Source organism: Lagenorhynchus albirostris, chromosome 1 (assembly GCF_949774975.1).
Source record: "Lagenorhynchus albirostris chromosome 1, mLagAlb1.1, whole genome shotgun sequence".
Classification (NCBI taxonomy): Eukaryota; Metazoa; Chordata; class Mammalia; order Artiodactyla; family Delphinidae; genus Lagenorhynchus; species Lagenorhynchus albirostris.
Window position 1 is genome coordinate 185,684,287 of NC_083095.1, and position 24,989 is coordinate 185,709,275.

General features: G+C 47.0%; 1 protein-coding gene across 1 annotated transcript in view; it reads right to left on the bottom strand.

Moving 5' to 3' along the window:
• FAM171A1 (family with sequence similarity 171 member A1) overlaps positions 1 to 24,989 on the bottom strand; it is a 124,989-nt gene that overhangs the window by 41,811 nt on the left and 58,189 nt on the right. The window contains exons 2-3 of the mRNA XM_060162482.1: positions 18,313 to 18,540; positions 9,675 to 9,767 (exon numbers count right to left, since the gene is read on the bottom strand). Of these exons, the coding sequence (XP_060018465.1) occupies positions 9,675 to 9,767; positions 18,313 to 18,540 (321 nt within the window). The remainder of the gene's footprint in view (positions 1 to 9,674; positions 9,768 to 18,312; positions 18,541 to 24,989) is intronic.

Here is a 24,989-nt window from a genome sequence, read left to right on the forward strand (position 1 = left end):
GGGGACAGGGGCTGTCCTGTGCATTGTGGCATCTACCCACTAGATGCCAGGAGTGGCTCCCAAGCTGTGGCACTGCCAGGTGCCCCTGGGGGGAAACTGCCCCTGACTGAGAGGATTCCACAAGATACTCTGAGCGTCCTCAGAATGACCCAGAGGACACGGACAGAGTCTCCTCTGCCCCGGGGCACAGGATACATGATGGGGAAGAGGATGAAGGTCCTGACATCCTAGGACTCCAGGGTAGAGAAGGTAGTCATGGCAATGGCTGAATCATCATACTGTTTTGATGCCAAAATAGAGGGTTACGCCCAAAAAGTACAGGAGACGCTTCAGCAGAGAACCGTCAACCACCCAGGAGAGAAATTCCAGGGGTGACGGACATCTGGACCGCGGCTAGAGGCCAAGGCCTCCCCGTGAGCCCCGTGCAGGCTGTGTGGGCTCCGGACAGAGGGGGAGTCTCATGAAGGGCCTGGTGCACCCCGGTCAGGAGTCTGAACTCGAGGCAACCTGCAGGGGAGAGAGTCTCCGGGGGTTCTCGGAACGGGAATGAAGGAATCGTGTTCGTTTTTACCAAATTCCGATAGCAGAGTTGGGGGTGGCTGTGGGTAGAGAAATCCTAGAGTCAGAGCGTCAGCCAGGCTCCTGTGAGATGTTCGGTGAGAAATGACGTAGCTCCAAATAAAGACGGTGGCCTCGGGGAAGAAAACAGAGGAGGTGGCTGGAGCTGAAAGCCACTTTTGAATGTGGGCAAGGCGGGGAAGGGAGAACCGGGGAGGAGACGGGGAAGCGGTGAACGGGAGACAAGGAGGGAGGGGAAGTGCAGGAGGAAGGACCCCAGCTCGGGGATGCAGGGAGGACGAGGCCACCCGAGCCGGCACGAGAAATCCCTAAAGGAAATTCTCGAGGGCAGACGGCTCCGAAGTTTGAGTGGGAAAGGAAGTGAGGAATAGGGATTAAGATGGGTTTCCTTGGAAGGGCAGGCTTCGTAATTCTGGGAGCTGAGAAGGAACCAGAGGAGAAAGATGGAAGATTCGGCGCAAACAGAGGGAGGTGGGAGGGGAGGAGATTAGACGAGGGATTGACTGTGATGTGAAGAGGCTCCTGGTGGGAGAGGAACCACGGGGAGACACGTCACAATGTCCCCTTAGAAGGGGATGCAGAAAAGCAGGCCACAGAAAGCAGCCTTCCCCGATGGCCTCTGTGTTCCCTGGACCCACCGTCAAGGTCATGGCTAAGAGGAGGGCACGCAGGTCGGGGGTGTGTGCAGAGCGTGGGAGAGTCTGACAGCACTGCCTGGGGAACAGAAAGGGGACTGTCCTGGGGACCGTAAAGAGAGCAGCGCAGAGGCCCCGCAGGATGGACACTGCTGGTTTGGGTGGTACCAGCTGGCCTGATGACAGTGCAGCCACGAGCAGCCCGGGGCACCTTGACGGTACTTTCTTATTTACCGTCATCACATTCTGAGTCGACAACGTGCTGTTTCTCCCGAGACAGCGTGAAGGTCTGAGAGAGCCGGCAGTAGAGCAAGGACTCCTACCTTATGGTTCATCGTCGTGAGGTTACATTTTGGAATCACCATCAAACTCCTCCTTGAAAGCTTCCAGTTCCTCAGCAAAGTACAAAAAACTCTCAAAGAAAATGATCCTTATAAAGCAATTGACAAATGTTCTCTCTCTCCACTCTCCTATGATCTCATTGCAAAGTTTAAAAGCCATTTGCACTATCATATGATCCAGCAATTCTACTCCTGGGTATATATCCGAAGAAAATGGAATGAAAACACTAATTCAAAAAGACACATGCACCCCAATGTTCATAGCAACATTATTTACAGTAGCCAAGATGTGGAAGCAACCTAAGTGTCCATCAACAGAGGAATGGATAAAGAAGATGCGGTACATATACACAGTGGCATACTACCCAGCCATCTAACAGAACAAAATAATGCCATTTGCAGCAACATGCATGGACCGAGAGGGTATTAAACTAGAAGTGAGACAGACAAATACTGTATGTTTTCACCTATATGTGGAATATAAAAACTAAAACAAATGAATGACTATAACAAAACAGAAACAGACTTGTAGATACAGAGAACAAACTCATGGTTTCCATTGGGGAGAAGGGCAAGACAGGGGTAGGGGATTAAGAGGTATAGACTACTAGGTATAAAATAAATAAGGTACAGGATATAAGATACCACATACGGAATATAACCAATATTTTATAATAACTTTAAATGCAGTATCATATATAAAAATATCAATCACTTTGCCCTACATCTGAAGCTAATAGAACATTGTAAATCAACTATACTTCAATAAAAAAAATGTAAAAAAAATGTAAAAGCAATTTGCAAGCGTTCTGTGGTAACGAGCATACTTTTAGACCCAGCCTCTGTTGGGAAAGATCCCTATACGTAGTTAATCAATGATTATGTTGGTCCTTCCCCTTCACCACACTGTTATCATAAGACTGCTCCAGGCTTTCTATATAAAATAGTGTCAACAATGACAACACAATCACTTTCCTCACTTTTCAAATGAAATTGAATGCTAAGGCCAGTTCCATTGGAAACATGCATTTACTGTGTGTGTGTGTGTGTGTGTGTGTGTGTGTGTGTGTGTGTGTGTGTGTGTGTGTGTGTGTGTGTGTGTGTGTGTGTGTGAAGGCACTGCACATAATCCCACCTCGTCTGATGGGAATAGTTTTAGGGTGTGTATGGTCAGAATTTAAATAGATACCATACCTAGAGAGAGGAAAACAAGTGAGTAGTCTTTTATTCTTCAAGGAAAACTCTCATTGACCATGAGCTTATTCTAGTTTATTTGGTTGTAAACATTTCAAAACAAAAACTTCACCTGAAGCATTAAACATCTTCCCATAGAGAACATCCCCGCCTCTCCTGTCTCCACCTCTTTCACCCAGTGGCCTTTGTGCTTCAGTGTCACGTAAAACCAAACAACGGGGCATCACCCAAAACTATGCACATAACACGGGTGAGGCTTTGTCAAACTGTCATCACACTACCTCCCCATTTCCTTGGGGGGGATCATCTGACACACGGTAACATCCAAGCAACACACAAAAACTCAAACGGCTGACAGTACTTACATTTCTGATCAGCAAGAGTTTATGTTTTTCTCCTCTGATTCCATTAAAAAAAATAAATAAATGCACCTACACTTGACCAGTTTGAGAATAAAAATTTGATGTATTATTTGGAAATTCAGTTCTGTATTCGCTTTATGGAACAGAACTGCAAAGACCAAAAATTATCTACACGTGGCTCTCCTTCCAAGTGGTAAGAAAACGTGAAACAAATTCACCCAGTGTTATTCCTGCCGTGCCTCAACTCTATTGAGACAAGGAAAAGTACAACTAGCAATAGTTAAATTCACGAAGTGGCGTAAGTTAAAAGATTAAAATGTAGACAATTTAAAAAAGCTGGAATGTTAAATGAGATTTTTGGCAAGGGAGAAATAAATGGTTCTCAGTTTCCGGTTACATAGAGGAGGGAAGTGATACACTAGACTGAATAAATTAACCATAACAAAAACTACCATAACGAAAGCTGCCATGAATGTCTTACATCCTTGGGTTTCTAACACGACCGTACTTCCTGCTCCTTAGAGAGAGAGAGTTACTCAAATACTCTGTATGTCTGTGTGCGTGTGTGTACATGTGAACGGTCCTCTTAGCAGCCACAACAAAGAAAATAATTAACCCGAGCTTGAGTGATCTATACAGGAAGTGCAAAGAAAGGTGGGATTTGGACAGTTTTTAAATATTTACTCAACCCTTCAGTGAATTGCTCATTGTGGACGGATCCGAAGGCGGGCATGGGGCCAGGCCCTGGGGATGCTAACGTGAACGTGACCCCCGCCTTGTTCTTCAGGTTTTTCAGTTTTAGTCCGGGAGGTAAGATATTACTACCAAATAGGGCAGAAGGGGCAGCATCGGATACAGAACCCCCAGCTGGAGGGCTGTTTTAATCCATCCTCCTGGTTACTGATAAGGACAGGAGGGGGCATAAGGGAGACAGGAAGTGTGGAATCCAAGGCTGGAGCCGGGGGCGGGGGGTGCGCGGAAGGCACGGGCCTGGGTCTGGGCTCAGGGCAGCTCTGGGACCACGTGGCAGGAGTTTGTGGATTTCACCTGAATGCTGTACCATTAACATGACTCCACAAATCCCGGTCTGCGGTCTGCTTCTCTCTGGCCTGCTACCAACCAGCTCCCTTTTCTGACTCATACTTTCTGTTCCCTTCAAACCTGGGCTTGCAGATGACCTGGTGTAATTACAGACCCACTGCATCTCGTGACCACACAGTCAGCTGAGAGTCTCATCTCTTCTGGGTTCTCAGTCCCACCCCGGCAAAAGGAAGAGAGAGAAGAACTGATGGCTCCAGCGATTCTCCTCCAGCTGGGTCCCAGCCCCTGGCCACACTATGGACTGGTGACCCCTCTGAGTCAGGGGTCCCTTGGCAGCCGAAGGTGAAGGACAAGACACTGGCATGAATCTCGTCTCCAGGGAAGACACAGAAAAGACCTCCTGGAGGGTGTGGCCTTGAAGTGGGTCTTGATGTCCAAGGAGAATTTGAAGAGAGATTGGGAAGATGGGGTGGGACATGTCAGGTGGAAAATAGAAAAAGAAATTCAGTTAGGCTAGAACACAAGACATGGAGGAGAAGAGCTCTTAGGAGGGAGGTTGAGGCCAGGTCAGGAGGCCGGGGCATGCTGTGCAAGGAGGTGGGATTTCACTCTGTGGGCAAAGGGTTCTGCTCCAGGAAGATCACTCGGGCAGCTCAGTGCAAGGTGTGTTGGGAGGAGACACAAGAGATGGGACATCTGGTTGATCTTCTCAAGTCCAGCGCCAACGCTAGCTCAGCGAGCAGACACCAGCACACTGGCTGGAGGCCACTGCAGTGGCCCGGGTGGAGACCGAGACCAGGACTGAATCAGGGCATGGGCCGTGCAGTGCAAATGTGCAACATGTGGGCAGCAGAAAGAAGGCAGGTGTGGGACTTCCCCGGCGGCACAGTGGCTAAGACTCCATGCTCCCAACGCAGGGGGCCTGGGTTCGATCCCTGGTCAGGGAACTAGATCCCACATGCGTGCCGCAACTAGGAGTTCGCGTGCTGCAACTAAGGAGCCTGCCTGCCGCAACTACGGAGCCCACGTGCCCCAACTAAGGAGTCCTGGAGCCGCAACTAAGGAGGAGCCTGCCTGCTGCAACTAAGGAGCCCACATGCTGCAACTAAGGAGCTGGCAAGCCACAACTAAGGAGCCCACCTGCCACAACTAAGACCCAGTGCACCCAAACAAACAAATCAATCAATCAATAAATCTTTAAAAAAAAAAAAAAAAAAGAAGGCAAGTGTGGGCAGACCGAGGGATAACCACTGTGGGATTACTCGGGCTAAAGGGCCAGGCTGGCCATAACTCTGTGTGACTCATGGGAGATGTAGGTCATCAGGACTGCTGCATGTTCAGAAGGTGACTCTGCTTACGGAGGGCAGACGACACGGGCACCGAGGTCCTTCATGAACCCCCTCGGAGCCACTGGAGGGGACAATTCAGCATTGGGGCTGGAAGACGGCAGGGAGAAGCAAAGCAGGGGGCAGCGAGGAGGCCTGGCACCACGACGGGGTAAAGCGTGGCCATAACAATGGACCCTGTGGGCTGCAGTTTGAGTCTTTGTCACAAACACCTTGCTAAGGTTAGTGCCGCTCCTGGGCAGGGGGACTGGGAAGGGATGACCCATGAGGGTGCCGGGCACGTCCAAGGTGGCCGTGAAGGAGAAGAGCTCGACAAAGGGAATTGTGGGGCTGAAAGGGAAGTTGGAGGGGGAAGGGGTGCAGGGAAGATGCTCTGTGTGTAGATACAATCTCTGCCCCTTCTTATCAGTGGCGACCTTCCAGGTAACGGTGGCAGCCACCAGAGGCTCAGGGCCAGGGGCTGTCCAGCCCTGAGTGTAAGGAATTGGGATTTTATTCCAAGTACAATGGGAAGACCACTGAAGAATGGAAGCAAGGCGACTTGATCGCTGTAACTTTGTGAAGATTAGATTATAGGTTGGCAAGAGTGGGCACAGGGCAACCAGTGAGAAACCCACCACAGCTCTCTGGGGGAAATGGTGGTGTCTTGGATTCACGAGGCAGCAACACCTATGGAGAGAAGAGGGTCTGCAGGAGAACCAGATGTGAGGAGAAGAATCAAGGATGATTCCTAGAATCTTGGCTGGAAGCGTAGGTGTGCGTTTACACCATTCACTGAGATGGAAGGTAAAAAACATCAAGAGTTCTGTGCGTCTCTGCTGAGTCTGAGATGCCTGGCAGATGCCCAAGTCAAGACGTCAAATAAGGGCCTCCCTCTAGGGGGAAATTGGGAGTCATCAGTGCCCAGGGCGCATGAAAGCCATGGGTCTATGAGCTCCTCTAGGGAGAGCATCGGGAAGAAGAAACAGAGGCCCAGGACAGGCATGGGAGCGTCCAGAGAAGACGTAACCGGAAGCTGGAAAGAAAGGCAAGGCATGATACGGAAGTGAAAGGAAGAAAGTCTCAAGACAGAGTGACCAGTTGTCTGTGTTGAATGTTGTGCGGACATCCCGGGAGAGGAAGAGAGGTGACCTTAGGTCTGGTCGCACGGGGGCCATAAGACACTCTGATGAAGCGCTGAGGGAGGAGCCCGGACCGGAGTGTGCTGAAGAGGCAAGGAGACGCGAGAAAGCAGAGATGAGGGAGCAAAGTCCTTCCCAAAGGACAGCAGAGAAGCAGGGCAGTGGCTGGAGCACAGGACGCTCGGGGAGCACTTCGGGGGGTACACGGGCTTGAGCGCTCACCCGCTACAGAGCGGGAGACAACGGCAGTGTGGGAGTGACAGGGCACGAGACAGCCATCTCGGAGAGTCAGGAAACAAGTAATTAGGAAGTGGCCTCGGTCCTGCAGGGCTGATGCCCACCTTGAGGTCTGTGTAACCAGTGGATGCAGCTGTGAGCTTCCCTCCAGCCACTTGTTCCGGTGTGGCCATGAGCGGCTGAGGTCACCCAGGGTCAGAAGTTACTTATTCAGGCAAAGACAGGAGCATTATTCACAAAAGCCAAGACATGGAAACAACTGAAGTTTCCACTGATGGATGAAGAGATAGAGGAAATGTTTGTACACACACACACACACACACACACACGTATATGTATATATATGTATATACACGTATATATACACGTATATATATGTATATACACGTATATACACGTATATATATGTATATACACGTATATGTATATATATGCAATGGAATGTTACAGTAAGTCCCCTACACCTTCAAGTTGCAAACTTTTCAAAGATGCGAACGTGCGTTCCATCCACGTCAGGCGTGAGTGAAATTGCCGCCTGCCCTCCGTCTCCTGTTGCTGAGGATCCTTCAGCTCTACCGTCGCCCACCTCCTCTCCCTCCTCCAGCCAGTAACTCTTCTTGCCGGCTCACTCGATGCCAGCCCCTGCATGCCGGCTGTTGTGCTGTATTACTGTCCTTTTCAAGGTACTGTACAGTAAAATTTTAAATGTTTTCTTTATTTTTTGTGTTTTTTTATGTATTATTTGTGTGAAAAGTATTCTAAACTTATTACAGTACAGTACTATATTATAGCCAGTTGTGTTAGCTGGGTACCGAGGCTACCTCTGTTGGACTTACGAACAAATTGGACTTACGAACGTGCTCTCGGAACGGAACTCGTTCGTATGTAGGGGACTTACTGTATTCAGCCATAAAAAAGAAGGAAATCCTGCCATTTGGGACAACATGGATGGACCTGGAGGCTATCACGCTTAGTGAAATAAATCAGACAGAAAAAGACAAATCCTGTAGGATGTCACCTATAAGTGGAATCTTAAAAACCAACAAACAACCTATAAGTGGAATCTTAAAAACAAACAAACAAACTCACAGAAACAGAACAGATTGGTGGTCACCAGAGGCAGGAGGTGACGAGAGCAGATAAAGGTGGTCAAAGGGCACAAACTCCCAGTTATAAAATGAATAAGTCCTGGGGATGTGACGTACAGTGTGGTGACTCCAGTTAACGATTCTGTAGTGTATATCTGCCAGCTGTTAAGGGAGTAGATCTTAAAAGTTCTCACCACAAGAAAAAACTCTGTGTGGTGAAGGATGTTAAGTAGACTTACAGTTGTGACCATTGTGTAATAGATACACATCTCAAGTCATTAAAGGTATATGTCAATTATATCTCAGTAAGACTGGAGGAGAAAAATTATCTTTCACTTTCTTCCACTGTCTTTCAGTTGTGAAACAACAATAGCAAAGCTAACTAAAGAGAGCTTGGAGGTACCAAGGCCAGTAGGCCCCAGTGTGGTTCCAACGTGAAAGGGTGCTGAGGATTCGGGCCTAGCTCTGCTCTCTCTTAGGAGGAGAAAAAATAGATGCTAACTTAGGGCTTTCACTACGCAGATGACATGAAAATCTGTGTCTCTGTTCCTCTTTTCTCTCCTAACTCGAGTCACGTACGCTCCCAGACGTTTCTACTTATTTCTCTTTACATACGTCTTCTAAGAACAGCACGTGAACCTCCTTGTACGTTCCCACAGCTACTCGATAAAAAAAGGAATAAATCAGGTCACCTCGTTTGCAAATGGCACCTGGATGTGGTCAGGTAGAGAATGACTGGTGTAAAATGGTATTAAAAGAAAGGAATACTGGGGCTTCCCTGGTGGCGCAGTGGTTGAGAGTCCGCCTGCCGATGCAGAGGACACAGGTTCGTGCCCCGGTCTGGGAAGATCCCACATGCCGCGGAGCAGCTGGGCCCGTGAGCCATGGACGCTGGGCCTGCACATCCGGAGCCTGTGCTCCGCAACGGGAGAGGCGCAGCGGTGAGAGGCCCGCGTACCGGAAAAAAACAAAACAAACAAACGAAGGATAAGGAAGAGAAAAAGGCCACACTCGAACACCTAGGAACCTTTTGTTTTTTCTTTTTTTTTTTTTGGTAAGGGAAGAGTTTTTTTTTTATTGTAAAAAACACATAACATTAAATTTACCATCTTAACCAGTTTTAAGTGTACAGTGCACTAGTGTGAAGTGTATTGACATTGTTGTGCAGCAGATCTCTAGAACCATTTTGTCTTGCAAAACTGAAACTCTAGGGAATTCCCTGGGGGTCCAGTGGTTAGGAATCCGTGCTTCCACTGCAGGGGGCAACTAAGGGGGATTCCCTGTTCGGGGAACTAAGACCCCGCAAGCCATGCGGCGTGGCCAAAGAAAAAAACCCAAAAAACCTGAAACTCTATACTCTCAAATGCTTATGAACCTTTTCAGAGAGACCCCGCCCAATGGTCAGTGAGGCGCAGACAGGGTCCGGACCCTGACCCCAGGATGAATATTCTCGCCTTCGGAGAAGAGAGAGATGTGGTGTGAACAGAGGGTGGAGCCCCTTCTTCCCTCTCATGCACTTAAAGCCTGGGCCGAGAAGAAAAAAGGCCACAGCCAAGAGACATTTTACCAAAATGCCAATGTGTCGTGCACTCGTAGGGACCGCAGGCATTGTTACTTCCAGCTGTGGACACATTCACGGCCATCACTACCTGACGAGAGTCATCCCTCACGAGATTTTCAGAGTTGGCCCCAGAGTTACCTTCACGTCTCTTTTTAACTATCAAACATACCTTGGAATCCTGAGACTATTTGGACAACATCTTCGTACACCATCAGAGTAGCAGATCGTTCTGGAAGCAGGCCCAGGCTCAGCGAAGAAAACACTGCAGAAACAAGGATGGATATGAGGGAATTCAAACATTTAAATCAAGATGCCCACTCCAGTTTTTTAAGTACTCTGCATTCCTTGGATTCTCTGATTTCAACTCAGTCAGCAATATTGATGTTTCGCAGTGTGGCATAATAATAAATACATATTTGGTCTCTGCCTCTGGTTCCTGGCTCTTTAAATCCCTTGTAATTTCCTGAGTGATCAGAGTATCTTTTGTTCTGTTGAGGAGACTCCGGGTGGGCTCCTGGAGGCGGGCTGCTCACCGAAAAGGTCAAGCCATGATGAGAACCTTGGAACGTTCAGTCCCACCTGCCATCCTCCAGAGAGGACAGAGGCGGTGGACAGCTCATGATCCATCATGCCTGCCATGACTGATGAAGCTACCATGAAAGTCCCCAAGGTACGGGCTTTGGGGAACTTCAAGCTGGTGAACAAGTATGTGTGCTGGGAGGATGGTACACCCCAACACCACGGGGACAGAAGCTCCTTTTGGACCCTTCTGGATCTCACCCTATTGTACCTCTTCATGTGGCTGTGTATCTGCATCCTTTATAATATCCTTTGTAATAAACCCGTGAATGTAACTGCCTTCCTGAGTTCTGTGAGCCACGATAGTAAATGAACCCAGGGAGGGGCTCATGAGAACCTCTGATTTATAGCTGGTTGGTCAGGTGACAACCCGGGGCTTGTGTCTGAAGTGGTACTTGGTCTTGTGGGACTGAACCCTTAACCTGTGGCTTCTGAGCTAACTCTGGAGAGTTACTGTCAGAACTGAATTGAATTGCAGGTCACCCAGTCGGTGTCCAGAGAGCTGGAGAACTGGTTGGCTTGAGAAAAAACCCACCCGTCGGGTGTCAGAAGTACTGTAAACATAGGGAAAAGAAACCGTTTTTCCTTTAAGTGTTATTAGCAAAAGGCTTTCAAAACGCCAAAAGAGTCCTGCAATCTCTCCTAGAACAACTGCTTGCCCTACAATAGTCAACTATGTAGTTTTTATTCGTTAGAAGCTGTTAGTGAAGTATATGAACCTCCTCCCATTAGGAATCTATTAAAAGTTACAATGTACACACTGCATAGATGTAAAACATTGGGTATTAACATTAAGAAAGACTTTAAAAATATGTGCTTAGATTACTGTGTGCCTCATCATAAAAAAAAAAAAAAACAAATTTCTTCCCTACTCTGGGAACTAATAAGATGACAGAACTTGTGCTATGTTTTAAAATTCTTGTTTAAGTACCTGGACTTCCAACTAAAAAATTCACAAAGCCTACATGTTTCTGGGGAGATCATGAATTTTAAGAAAAAAACAAATCAACATATTATGGAATAACAATAATCACTAACATTACTGAACCCTCACTAACATGTCAGACATTATTCTAGGTGCTTTAATTTTGGTAATTTATTTAACTCTCAAAACAGCTTTATGAAATAGGTATTATTAACACGCCCATTTGACAGGTAAGGAAACAGATTTATGGATAAGGAATTAACTTGTCCAAGACTCCGCAGCTGGTAAATACTGGAGCCAGGATTTGAACTCTGGAGTCTGACCTCGACTGCTACGCTTCGCGGACTCAAATTCAGAGGCTTCTTGGACTCCATCCAGCCTAAGTCTCTAAGTTTAAAGAGGAGGAAGGGGAGGCCTAGAGAGGTAAAGTAACTTTCAAGGATAATATTAGGAACCAGAAACATCAAATGCTAAGAATATCAATTACTTGGCACAACCGGCTCTGGACAATGTTGGGGCGACCAGTGAGCAGCTGGCCTTGGACATGACACTTCTCCCTACACATTTATTCCATTTATTTAGCTGCCAATATGTACAAGGCCCAGAGCTAGACGTGCGGAACAGATCAATGTTGGGGGCAGTCTGTGTCCTCAAGGGTTCTACGTTAGAAGGAGACTTGGACACACACCCAATAGCTGTAGGACAAACAGAACGTGGCAAGCGCCAAGACAAAGATAAGGACGTACCTTGGTGCTGTGAAAACAATCCAGCAGTTCCTTCAAATACTAAACATAGAGTCACCATGTGACCCGGCAATTCCACTCCCAGGTATATAACCAGGAGAACTGAGAATATATGTTCATGCAAAAACCTGCACATGAATGTTCACAGCAGCATCAGTCATACTAGCCAGAAAGTGGAGACAACCCAATAGCCATCATCTGATGGGCAGATAAACGAAACGTGGTCTATCCACACAACGGAATATTGTTCACCCATAAAAAGGAATAAAGTGCTGATTCATGCTGCAACATGGACAGACCCGGAAAACACCATGCTCAGTGAGAGATGCCAGACACAAAAGGCCAACACGCTGGAGGATTCCATTCATCTGCAATATGTGGAACAGGCAAATCCATGGCGACAGAGGGATTAGCTGTGGCTGGGGGCTGGGGGGATAGGAAACAGCGAGTCAATCCTAACGGGCGTGAGGGCTTTTTTGGAGGTGAAGAAAATAATTCTGGAAGTAGAGAGTGGTGACGGTTGCACAACCTTGTGAATTATACACTTTAAAATGGTGAATCGGACGGTGATATGCATTATATCTCAAAAATAAATCAATCAAGCAAGAAAAAAAAAGAATTCACCTTGGGGGTTTAGAGTTGGAAGAAAAATCTATACCAAGTTGGGGGAGGGGGGGATCAGGTCCTGTGTGTGAGCCAGGACTGAAGGGAGGAAGCCTGACTTGGGTAAATCCTGCAGAACCAGGTCCCAGGGAAACTTAACCTTCTTAAACAGAGATCCCTTCACCCAAGGGCACAGGGCACCTACTGGCCAGGAAAGAAGAACCAGATTGTAGGGAACAGCTCACCTCCAGACTATGGCTTTGCCCTTCCCGCCTCTCTAGGTACAGACCTGGACCACACTGCTCCCTTCAAGAGCTCACACAGGGCCTGAAGGCATTTCCTTGGTCCTGAAAACCTGTGTGTTGTCTGGCTTGGGGGACTCTGAGCTGGAATCACCTGTGATTGGTCTCTCGAGATGTGTGTGACCATTACAGGATGTTTTCAAACGCTTCTTGCCTATAGCATTTGGTGCTTCCAAACATCAGACATCTGCTCCAGCAAACTCTTCCGCAAACCCTATTTCATATATGAGAAAAGACGATTTCTTGTAATGACTATGATGAGACGTGGGTGGTAGAGACCCCTGCAAGGACTTCCTGGGCAGGAGGTGGCAGAGATGCCTCAGACCTGCAGGCAGACGGTATATTACCCATCAGAGAGGAGATGCTGACTGCTGTCTTGTTTTTTGACAAGTAGAGAGAAAGGAACATCTAAGTCTACCTGGGAGAGGCTGGAACACTTCTGAGCACAGAGAACAACCACACTGGGAATGAACGGATAGAAGACAAGTTTGCAGAGAGAACAGTAAAGGAACAACAGTGCAGACAAGCACAGAGCGGGTAAAACGCCAGATTCCTTCAGAGAATAACAAACTGCCCAGGGTGACCAGACCGTGAGAAACGTAGGGAGAAGCGGCTGGGGAGGAGGTCCCTGTGTTCTGTTTAGTCTAAACTTGATCCTGAGGACATCAGATGCCTTTAGGCAGACATATAACGTAGTTAGACAGATATATATATATACACAGGCACACCTCGGAGATGTTGCGGGTTCAGTTCCAGACCACCCCAATAAAGCGAAAATCGCAATAAAGGAAGGCACGTCAATGTTCTGGTTTCCCAATGCATACAGACGTCACGTTTATATTATACTGCAGTCTACTAAGTGTGCAATAGCATCATGTCTAAAAAACAACAGATATACCTTAATTTAAAAGTACTTTATTGCTAAAAAGTGCTAACCATCATCTGAGCCTTCAGTGAGTTGTAATCTTTTTGCAAAAGTAACACGAAAACCACAGATCGCCATAACAAATATAATAATAATGAAATACTGGGAGAATTACCAAAATGTGACACAAACACTCAATGAGCAAATGCTCTTGGGAAAATGGTGCCGATGGACTTGCTCAGTGTAGAGTTGCCACAAACCTCCAATTTGCAAGAAATGCAACATCTGCAAAGTGCAATAAGATGAGGTCTGCCTGCATATATATATGGATGTATAAATATACATCCATATATAAATACATATATCTAATATATAAATATGTGAAATTATATTATAAAAATAATATAAATATATATTTAAAATACATTTTAAGACACTAATGGTCAGTAATGTAAAGGGCGTTTTGAAGGGGTCAGACTGAGCTGGCCAGAGGCCACTGCAGTAGCCCTGAACTGTTGCAAAAGGCCTGAGCTATAGAGCTAGAAATAATTAAGATGTGGAATCACAGTCTTTAGTGGATGGATGTCACTTCATATAGCTAAATTTGTTCCTACCTGCTACCAAAGGTAAAGGGTACTCTCCTTTTGCTGTGGTTCCCTGGTGCCCAATATGTAGCCCCTTCCATGCAAGGGGAAAAAAAACCCCACATCCTCCAGGAACTACTGTCAAGGCTGAGAAAAGAAATCTATTCCCAAATCTCATAAGAACGCGTATGCAAACAAAACCACGTGCAGACATGTAGTAAAGAAATTATTTTTTAGTTTCAAATTTTAAAAATATTTTAGAAGAGACTCCCAATTCTTCTCTCCTCCTCGCTCAACTACCTGGAATACCAAAAGTGCACCTTCAACAATAGACGTGAAAACAATAGTATACTCTGTTTTTCACATCAGACCAGTCTAAGTTTTGTTCACGTTTTCTGTTAGATTCTAGTTAAGAGGATCTTGTTATGCTGACAGGGCAAGCAGAGAAAAAGAAAGACATGGGAGGGTCCTTGAAAATTATTCGGTCTAACTGATTTGGTTTTAGAAACTAGAGATTTGGGCTCAGAAAGCTGTGATGGGCCCCCATGTGTGGGCAGAGCTGGGGGCGGGCAGGCCTAGAACCCAGGCATCTTCAAGCCTAGTCCAAAACTCTTAGAATGAAACTACATTTTTTTACCATTATTTACTCATTTAAGAAGAATGGATATTATGAAAATGGTTGCCTTTTTCTCAAATGATCATGTTAACAAAGTCAAAACAAATGTAATTAAAGTACAGTCCGTCCTTATTTGTCGGTTCAGTATTTGCAAATGTGCCTACTTGCTAAAGGTTATTTGTAACCCCAAGTCGATACTTGTGATGCTTTCTACGTGTACGTACAGAGGGGCCAAAAGTCTGAGTCTCCTCCCAGCTGCGGTCGACCAAGGCGACGGACGCTCTGCCTTCTCGTTTCAGCTCTCACACCGTAAGCATCCTTCCTGCAATCAATTTAGTGCCAAGTGTTTGCATTCTTGTGCTTTTTGTTGGTGATTTCCCTGTTTCACACAGCCCCTGAGTGCTGGCCCAAAGTGCTGTCCAGTGTTTCTAACTGCAGGAGGCTGGGATGTGCCTTATTACACGTTAGACAAGCTTCCCTTAGCCATGAGTTACGGTGCTGTTGGCCATGAGTTCAAGGTTAATGAACGAACAATATATATTGAGTCAGGTATCTCGCAATAGAAACACACATCCAACAAGGAGATGTACTGATCAGTGGATGAAAACGTGACCAGAGGCTCTAAGGAACCTAACCCTGCACTTCACCGGGGAGCAATGGCTCAGGATTCACGAACTCACTGTTCATGGTGACTCTGCAGAACGTAACTCCTGTGATGCTGAGAATCAGTGGTATTTTGTGCTGCTGCCCGCCCCCCGCCCTCAGCAAAGGTGGAGTTGAGGTGTCTGGATACCATTTAGACTTCCCCCAGGGTTGTTTCCAGTGATTTCTCAGTATGAAAAATGGGGGAGGTCAAACATTTTCTTTAGCAAGAACCTAACAAGGACCACCTTTCTTATCGTGCTGGCCTTCCCAGGGTTCTGCCCCAGGCCCACTCTCCTCCACTCTCTGGGTGAGATCACTGTTCTGAGTCTCCCTTAAAAGCTGCTGATGACCCCAAACTCCACCTCCACCTCCAAACCTCTTAAGCCCCAAACTCTTTTCAAACTAAAGCCCGAACACACTTGGCGTCCCAGAGGCAGCTCCAATCCAATCCATGCTAAATTCATCACCACCTACAATCCCGACACGCACCCCTTTCTCCCCATCTCCCCACCTCCACTCCCACTTCCACCCACCTTTGCCTGAGCCCCAAGCCTGGAGAGAGGGGTGCACACGGGAGGGAGGAAGAGGGCTTCTTTCAGCCGACGGCATTAATCGATCAAGTCAACTCGAGGGAACCACACGGCGGCAGGTCTCCCAAGCCCACCGCCCATCTGTTATCCCATCCACTCCATCAGCAGCCAGAAATCCGAGACTCAACTTCCATTTATTCTCACGCGTCCCTTCCCTCACATCTCTCCCACCCATTCTCCAAGGCTTTCTGGATTTCACCTGCTCAACGTTTCTCAGGTTTATCTCCTTTTCTCTAACATTTCGCTAAAGGATTTCCTCAGTTGTACCTATTTCAAATCCACTTTCCAGAGCTCTCAAAGCAGTGGTCCCAAACTATAGTGAACATTTTTATCCATAAACACCCTGGGGGGCGGGTAGGAGTTGCTTGTGAAAACGCAGATTCCTGGGTCCACCTGCCCAGTCTGCATGGCTGAGTCCTGGAATCCGGATCATTATACAAGCACCTTCTGATGCTAATATCTATTCATCCTCAAGACTCAGCTCCCCTCTCAGCCTCTCCAGGAAGCCTTCCTTCATTTGCTCACCTAGGCCAGTGAACTGGTCCCCAGCATCCCCGTAGGCACCTACATCTATCAGAGCATTGATCCCATCAGGAGGCATTGGGTTCTGTGGCTGACTTCATAACTAATCGATGAAGCCCCTAGGGGCGAGTTCTGCGCCTTTAGATCTGTATCCTCAGTGACCAGGGCACTGCCTGGCACACGGCAGCTACTCAATAAGTGTAAACTGAACTTAAAGAGAATTTTGTGGCTGAGGGTAGATGCTGGGGCTGGAAAAGACGGGCACAGTCACGCTTAGCTCCCATGTGCCCCAGGGGCAGCAGGGACCCTGATGGGGCGTGTCCAGTGGCACACAGGTGAGCACTAACGTTGGCATTTTGCCAGGCACTGTGTTAGATGCTACACGTTTATCAAGCCCCTACTATGTTGTAGGTACTGTAAGCTAGTGCACCTGCATGAACCACTTTTTACTCAGAACCACTCTACTACGTGGTATCAGCTCCCTTTTGCAGAGACTGGCATCAAAGCTGGAGGGGCTCAAGCACAGACCCAGAGCCAGAACCCAGGTCCAAAGCCCATGCTCTTCCCACCCGCCCACCCTCGCTAGCCTCAGAGCAATAGTGCCGGCAGGTAATGCGGTCCAGGCCCTAGATGGAGCCTGAGGTGAGGGGACTGAAGCGGCACCGTCTGCTGCTTCCCACCTACTCCATCCCCAGCTGAACCCATGTCAGGGACCATCCTAGCCCCTTGTGGTAGACCGGCTGCTTTGCAGCGGTGAATGCTAATGTGCTATTGTGATTTATCATAAGTAATATATATTTGCTCTTGGTCTCATTCCTGCCTCACAGCGCCTAAAACCCTTGGAATTTCCTAAGTGATAAGGGCAATAAAGGTATATTTTGTTATTTATAACAAGCCACTTACCATGGGAGTTTCAGTTAATATAGTAATTTTTGGAAGGCCCCTAGATAACCCAAGGATGGGGGCTGGTTGCCAGGGGAAACAACCATGTGATTAGAGGGTTGGAACTTTCGGTCTCACCCGCCCCCCTCCCCAAGCTCCAGGGAGGAAAGGAGAGAGGGCTGGAGGTTGAATAAATCACTAGTGGCCAATGATTTAATCAGTCATGCCTACATAATGAAGGTTCCATAAAAAACCAAAAGGATGGGGTTTGGTGAGCCTCTTGGTTGGTGAACACTTGGAGGTGCTGGGAAGGTGGTGCACCTGGAGGGGATGGACGCTCCACACCCCTTCCCACAGACCTTGCCCTACGCGTCTCTTCCATCCAGCTGTTCCTTTAATAGCCTTTGTAATAAACTGGTAATCTAGTAAGTACCCAGCTGGTGTCACAGAATCCGCAAATTGCTGGATGTGTGGCAAAACGCCCATGTTTGGTGATCAGACACGCCAGAAGTGGAGTAGAGTGCTGAGAGGGGAAGAAACACACAGCAGTGTTCTTCCTGAGCAGGTGAGAAAGGTGGGAAAGAGAAAGACAGTCTCGCCATCATTCCCCACCTTTTGGCCAGCCTTGGTCTCAGACCCTGAAGCAAGACGAGAAAGCCCCACTTCAGGGCACCGCCCCAATCCCATCGGCTGGTCATGATCAGTAAGGTACAGAGCGGAACGCTGGGGAAATGAGTTCCATTAAATGGATAGTAACGCGCAACCAGCTTCATACCGGGATCCCACCTTTTCCGGCACATAAGGGGCCCCAAAAGCTAAGGCAGTGAATGAACAAGTATTTTCCTGATTGTCTGACTTAACCCTTAACACTTACAAACTTGTTTCTATGTCTGACTCCATCCCTAGGCTGACTATAAGCCCTGTTTTACAGAAAGGTTAAGACCACCTTACCGGGTAACCGGATGGGCTTCCACGGGGCAGAGTTTGGCACGTAGGCGTGCTTTGTGGCGGTGACAATCAGCTGACTGCCCAGCTTATACTGGAATTTGAGGAAGGCGATGCCATCTGTCCCCGAGGTGCCAGAGGCGATGGAGACCTGGTTGGTGAAAATCTCAATGAGGGCATCGGGGACGGGCTGATGGGTGCTGGCATCACTGATGTGGACCTTCAGGGTGACCTCTGGAAGAAGGACAGAGCAACAAAGAACAGTGGCTATTAATTGGGCAACTCCAACAGTGATTCTGCTATAACCGCGATAGGTAGCAGAAAGTGAGATAGGCTAAGAAAATCTCGATCTACATCCAAACTATAAATCATTTTAACCAGGAATGTTCTCTTCTTAGAGGTCCTTTTTTCACTTCACATGATTTCTTACCTTCCTCAAAACCACTGCCCATAACAAACTGCTTTCCCCCTGGCTCCTCCCGGCTCACACGAACAAATAATTGAGAGAAAATTTCTATCCCTTTAAATAAACACAATGCTCTTTTATCCTGCCCAGCGCTGCTGGTAAACACAGCCTAAGCAAGGCTCAGGCTGCTACAGAAAGACCCTGCAGGTGCTAAGATTTGCAGCAAAATTCTTCAATGGTCCTGGTGAACACGGATGTGTAGAGCTCAGGGTTGCTGTGCTAGTAATCATGAAGACGTTACTGAAAAGTAGTCAAAAATACCTTTAAAAGGGAGGACCCACATAGTGGAGAAGGTCAGAAGAAGAAAAACTTAAAAGTAAACATTTGAAAAGATGGCTGAAGTTGAGTTAGTAGTATTGGCAAAACCAGAAAACGGATGTGGGAAACGGACTCCAAATTAACGGTAAAAATTACACTGGAATGAATACTTTTCATTTATTCATGCAAGAGATAGATGTGTATTGAACTGTTACCCCACACCTAGGATCATGAGCAACTGCGCACAACTACAGTGGTGAAGGGAAGGGAGTAGACAGGTAAGTGCTATGCCCGGGGGGCATGTGGTGGAGCCACCAAGGGGGCACTTACAGAACAGCACATGCAAAGGCCCAGAGGCAAGAGAAAGCCCTGCTTCCTGGAGAAACGGAAATAGGAAATAGGTTCTGACAGCTGGAGGGGGAGTGTGAGGGGTACAAAGCCCAGGGAAAGACAAGGCTCGAGAGGCCCACAGGGGCCAGATCAGATATGGCTTTCTAAGTGACCTAAAAGGATCGTTCTTTATCCTTCATTGTTCTTTATCTTTATCACTCTTCCACCATGGTAACTTGCTGGAAATCCAATTTATGTGTAGAAACACCTGGTTTTGGACGAAGGATGGACTCAGGGATTGGCAAGACTGGAGACCGAGCATCTAGTTAAGAGATTTCTGTAATAACCCGATGGTGGTGGACCATGGTGGACATCAGTGAAGGGATGCTGATTCCACATATATTCTAGAACAATCCATGTATTCTGCTCCAAGAAACCCCCTTTGCTAAGGTATGAAGGGAGTAAACGGTGGCCAGTGACCTAAGTTCACTAGCCGCTTAGAGGCGCTACTTGCCATACACTGTGAGCTGCCTCAGTTCTGAAAGCCTTCCTGGTGATTTGGGAGAGGGACGTGGGACAAGGAACCGGTGAGCAGGGAGGCTCACGTTTAAAGAACCACTGGAGAACCGCTGGCTCAGTGGAGAGACCACTGGGGAGGTCAAGGCTGGCTGGGGGCGACCTGAGAGTGAGGGGAGGAGGCGTCCAAGCTAGCCCCATGGGAACTGCCCAGCGTGCAGCTCTAGCGTTCTAGGCAATTCACACTCTAGGTTTGACCCTCGGCTCTACCAAGCTCTAGCCACATGGCCTTGGGCAAGTTACTTATGGTTTCCAGGTCTTGGTCTCCTCATCTGCAAATGGGGGACGATAACGACATATATCTCAGTATAATTACGAACACAAGCTAGTGCCATTACGTTGTTCCAGTCACTATGCTCGAGAGCATTCGGTCACAGTGTCCAAGGGTCCCAGGACAGGGCACAGGGAGGAGAGCTGGAGGGGAAAAGGGTATGAAACTAAGTGGAGGGATGAGGCATCCTTCTCGGGGGCTAATAACTCAACATCCCAAGCTCTTCTCCAACTGGGGCCACTACACTGACTAGAACTTCTTTTGGTTCGAGAACTTCCACCTTGGTAACTTGCTGGCGATCTTATGATGCGAAAGCAACCTTTTCAATACTGCAAATTTCACTTAGTCGATCACTTTCTCACCCTTTTTTCACATACTGATGAGATAGGCTGGGAGTTGGGACCCTTTAGCAGAATGACTGCACCTGGACAAACATCTCCTTGAGCAACAGAATAGAAAGAAACTATAAAGGAATAAAAAGTAACTGCACGCATGCACAGTTGGGGCAATTATGAACAATAAGATACAAAAGGCCACAAACCAACTGCCACTTCTTAGGGGCCAGGAGCAAAAGCAGGGTCCTGTGCATGGTCCCTGCACACAGCACCAGCAAGGGGTGGGCAGACCACCGAAGCGACGTGCCTGCCCGGCCCAGAGACCTGCCCCTGTTGTTATCCCATTTAAGGAACCAGTTCACCCCTCCTCGGGGAGTGAGCAAGGGCACCTATTACTTGTTTCTGCTCCCTCGTGCTGCAGCCTCCCCAATAAAACGTTGCCTGAATTTTTCGGCTGGCCTCTCCTCAATTTCTACTGATTACATAGTCCAAGGGCTCGGGCTGTATCACTTACTTAATCCATTTCTTGACTAGATGACCGTACGGACCTAAAGAATCCTACGTACCTAAAGAATCCTAGACCTTGGTGCTATATAAGGTCTGCACCAAATAAATCTCTCAAAACCTTGTAGAGGGGCTTCCCTGGTGGTGCAGTGGTTAAGAATCCGCCTGCCAATGCAGGGGACACGGGTTCGATCCCTGGTCCGGGAAGATCCCACGTGCCGCGGAGCAACTAAGCCCGTGTGCCACAACTACTGAGCCTGTGCTCTACAGCCCGCAAGCCACAACTACTGAAGCCCGCGCGCCTAGAGCACATGCTCCACAACAAGAGAAGCCACCGCAGTGAGAAGCCCGCGCACCGCAACGAAGAGTAGCCCCCGCTCGCCACAACTAGAGAAAGCCCGCGCGCAACAACGAAGACCCAACGCAGCCAACAATAAGTAAGTAAATAAAATGCCTTAAAAATAAAAAAGCCAATTGATGAAACCATTTGTGGAAAGAAAAAAAAATAAAACCCAAAAGCCTTGTAGAGAAAAAAAGTGCTACAGAAACTGAACTTGGTTACTTCATACTACAAGAGAAAATTGCCAAAAGAGAGATAAAATCAACATCAAGAAAATCAAGGATATGGCATTACAAAACATACTTAGTTGATTCTTTCCAATCTCACCATTGTTATCTTAATGCACGTTTGCAGTATGTACAAACACGCATTTGTTTTCTTACTGAACTGGGGTCTTCCTTGTCCCCAGGTGGTATGAGAAGTTATAAATGAATTAACATGCGCGTAGCAGAAATCCTCTCAAACAGGGCAAGTGGGAAGGTGGCTTTGTAGCGTTGCAGTGATGATCTATGTAATCTTATGGTAGCGCAACATTTACTAACAACTGGGATTACAAGGTTTCTGCTTTCTCTTAACTGTTTGCTGAGAAGGCAAAAGCAGCTGAGATTTGGCAAAAGCTAAAGGATTTGTGAATGAACACAAGAAAGGAGTTCTCCTATAATCAACGTCCTAGGTTCTACCACTTGAATTGCTTCTAAAACGGGAAGCCCAGTTTATGTTCTGCAATTGTAGTCCTTGGAAGAGATTACGTAGCTACTTCTTTTGGTGTGCTAGGATGTGAAAACATGTCACTATAGTTAAGACCTTATTACAGACCCCTGGGGTATCATAGTTTTAAAACTTTTGCAATTTGCTTTATTCATATGACAGTACAGCATGAACAGTCCTCTTGTTCAGTGGTTCTATATCTAGTTCATTTTTTAAGAAATGGACTTTGTCTTTTAGAGTAGTTTTAGGTTCACAGCAAAATTGAGTGGAAGTCACAGAAATGTCTCACTGGAGTATCATTTTTATAGAAATACTTATATTATCCATTCAACAGCAAATAAAATTATTCCCACTAAATAACAACCAGGGGAGTGATCTTATGACGAGGTGGAACACTATTAACTATTTATTAATCTCATCTTGCAGATAAAAGGAAGCCCCTATACACGGCCACAGACCTAAATGTGCATTAAGATCCACTCCTGGGCATATATCTGGAGAAAACTCTAATTCGAAAACATACACGCACCCTAATGTTCATAGCAGCACTATTCACAATAACCAAGACTTTGAAGCAACCTAAGTGTCCCTCGACAGATGAATGGATAAAGGAGATGTGTTACACATATACAATGCAATATTACTCAGCCATAAAAATGAATGAAATAGGGCTTCCCTGGTGGCGCAGTGGTTGAGAGTCCGCCTGCCGATGCAGGGGACACGGGTTCGTGCCCCGGTCCGGGAGGATCCCACATGCCGCGGAGTGGCTGCGCCCGTGAGCCATGGCTGCTGAGCCTGTGCATCCAGAGCCTGTGCTCTGCAACAGGAGAGGCCACAACAGTGAGAGGCCCCCGTACCGCAAAAAAAAAAAAAATTTAAAAAAAAAAGAATGAAATAATGCCATTTGCAGCAACCTAGATGGATGGACCTAGAGATTATCATACTCAGTGAAGTAAGTCAGAAAAAGACAGATACCAGATGATATCACTTATATGTGGAATCCAAAACATGGCACAAATGAATTTATCTACAAAACAGAAACAGACTCACAGACATAGAGAACAGACTTATGGTTACCAAAGGGGAAAGGGGGGGAGGATAAATTAGGAGTTTAATAATAAATTAATAAATTAGGCATTAGCAGATACAAGCTCCTATATACAAAATAGATAAGCAACAAGGCCCTACTACTGTATAACATAGGGAACTATATTCAATATCCCGTAATAAACCATAATGGAAAAGAATATGAAGAAGAATATATATACGTATGTGTGTATATATATATATATGACTGAACCACTGCTGTACAGCAGAAATTAACACAACCTTGTAAATCAACTATACATCAATAAAAAAAAATAAGATGCACTATGTTTCTTTGTTGGTCATGACAGCTGATGTATCCTGCTGAGACGGGGCACCTGATTACTAATTCGAAGCTGAGACATTATTCTTCCACCCTCTACCCTGAACATCCATCACCAAGTTCTGCTGATTCTGATTCCGGAATATAGATCTCAAAGCCGGCCTTTCTTTCCCATCCCTTGTTAACACTGCCCTGTCTCAGGCCGTGGAAATCTATCACCCAGACTGCTGTTCAGCCTCTTCACAGAAATTGCCACTGTCTTAAGACTTGATCCCTGAGCTCCCACCGAAGCCAGTATTTCAGGGGGCCGCCTGAAATACTGATCTCACCACTTCCTGTCCCCCTTCAAACCCGACAGTTCTCCCCACCAAATGTGGCCGAGGGCCAGATGTGGCCAGCTGCCTGTTTTGTGTGGTCCATAAGCCAAGAATGGTTTTTCCACTTATAAATGATTGGGGGGAAAATAAATTCAAGAGAATAATAGTGAAATGAAAATTACCTGGAACTTGAATTTGTGCGCATAAATAAAGTTTTATTGGAACACAGCCACGCCCAGTGATTTACATATCGTCCAAGGCGGTTTTTGCATTTCGATGGTGGAGTTTAGAAGTTTTGACAAAGACCTGACGCCTGCAAGGCCTGAACTATTTACTTTCGGCCCTGTAAAGAAAAATCTGCCCACCCCTGACCTACACGATCCATTTTAAGGCACCCAAGGTCCTCCACGATCCAGTTCCACCTGATCCCCACATACCACAGGCCCCAGACACTGTCCCCTACGTTTCCTACTTTCCTTCCTGCTGCTGCCTCTCATCTGTGTAGGAAATGCCGTTGTCCATCTTCGCTCTCCTGTTGCTAAGGCCTGTTCATCCTTTAAAAGCCCTGGTTAAGGTTTATTGGAGAAACTGCTCCCAACTCACCAACTGCTCTCCACACTGGGTTAGAGGCCCCTCACCTGGGTCCTCAGCACTGCATACACTCAGACTGCTCCCTCTGTCTCCATCCCAGCTCGTTTTTATTGCACACCAACAATGTGGGTAGACAGCGGTGAATGGACCCCCAATGCTGAGGAGCTCTTGGCTTTAGACATTAAATAAGTAAAGACCAAGTATAATTACAAACTGGGAAAAATGCCTCCAAGGAAAGCTGGGTACCACAGGACAGCAGGATGGAGGAGAGCTGAATTTCAACTGCGAAGGCCTTTCAAGGAGGTGTCACGTAAGCTCAGGCCTGAAGGAGGCACAGGAACCGGCCAGGCAAGGGGGCGCAGGCGGGGCTACAGACACCTGGAGGTGAGAATGACCTGGTTGCTTACATGGAGTTAGGACCAACGTGGAGGGAAATTCCGGAGAACAGCTAACCGTCTCCTAAGACTGCAGTGTGGGAGCCACCAGCCACAGGGAGGAGTGTCAATTTAAGTTTAAATTCATTAAAATGAAATTAAATTAGAAATTGAGCTCCTTGGATACACCAGGCACATTTCAAGTCCTCAAGCGCCATGTGTGACCAGTGGCTCTCATACTGGA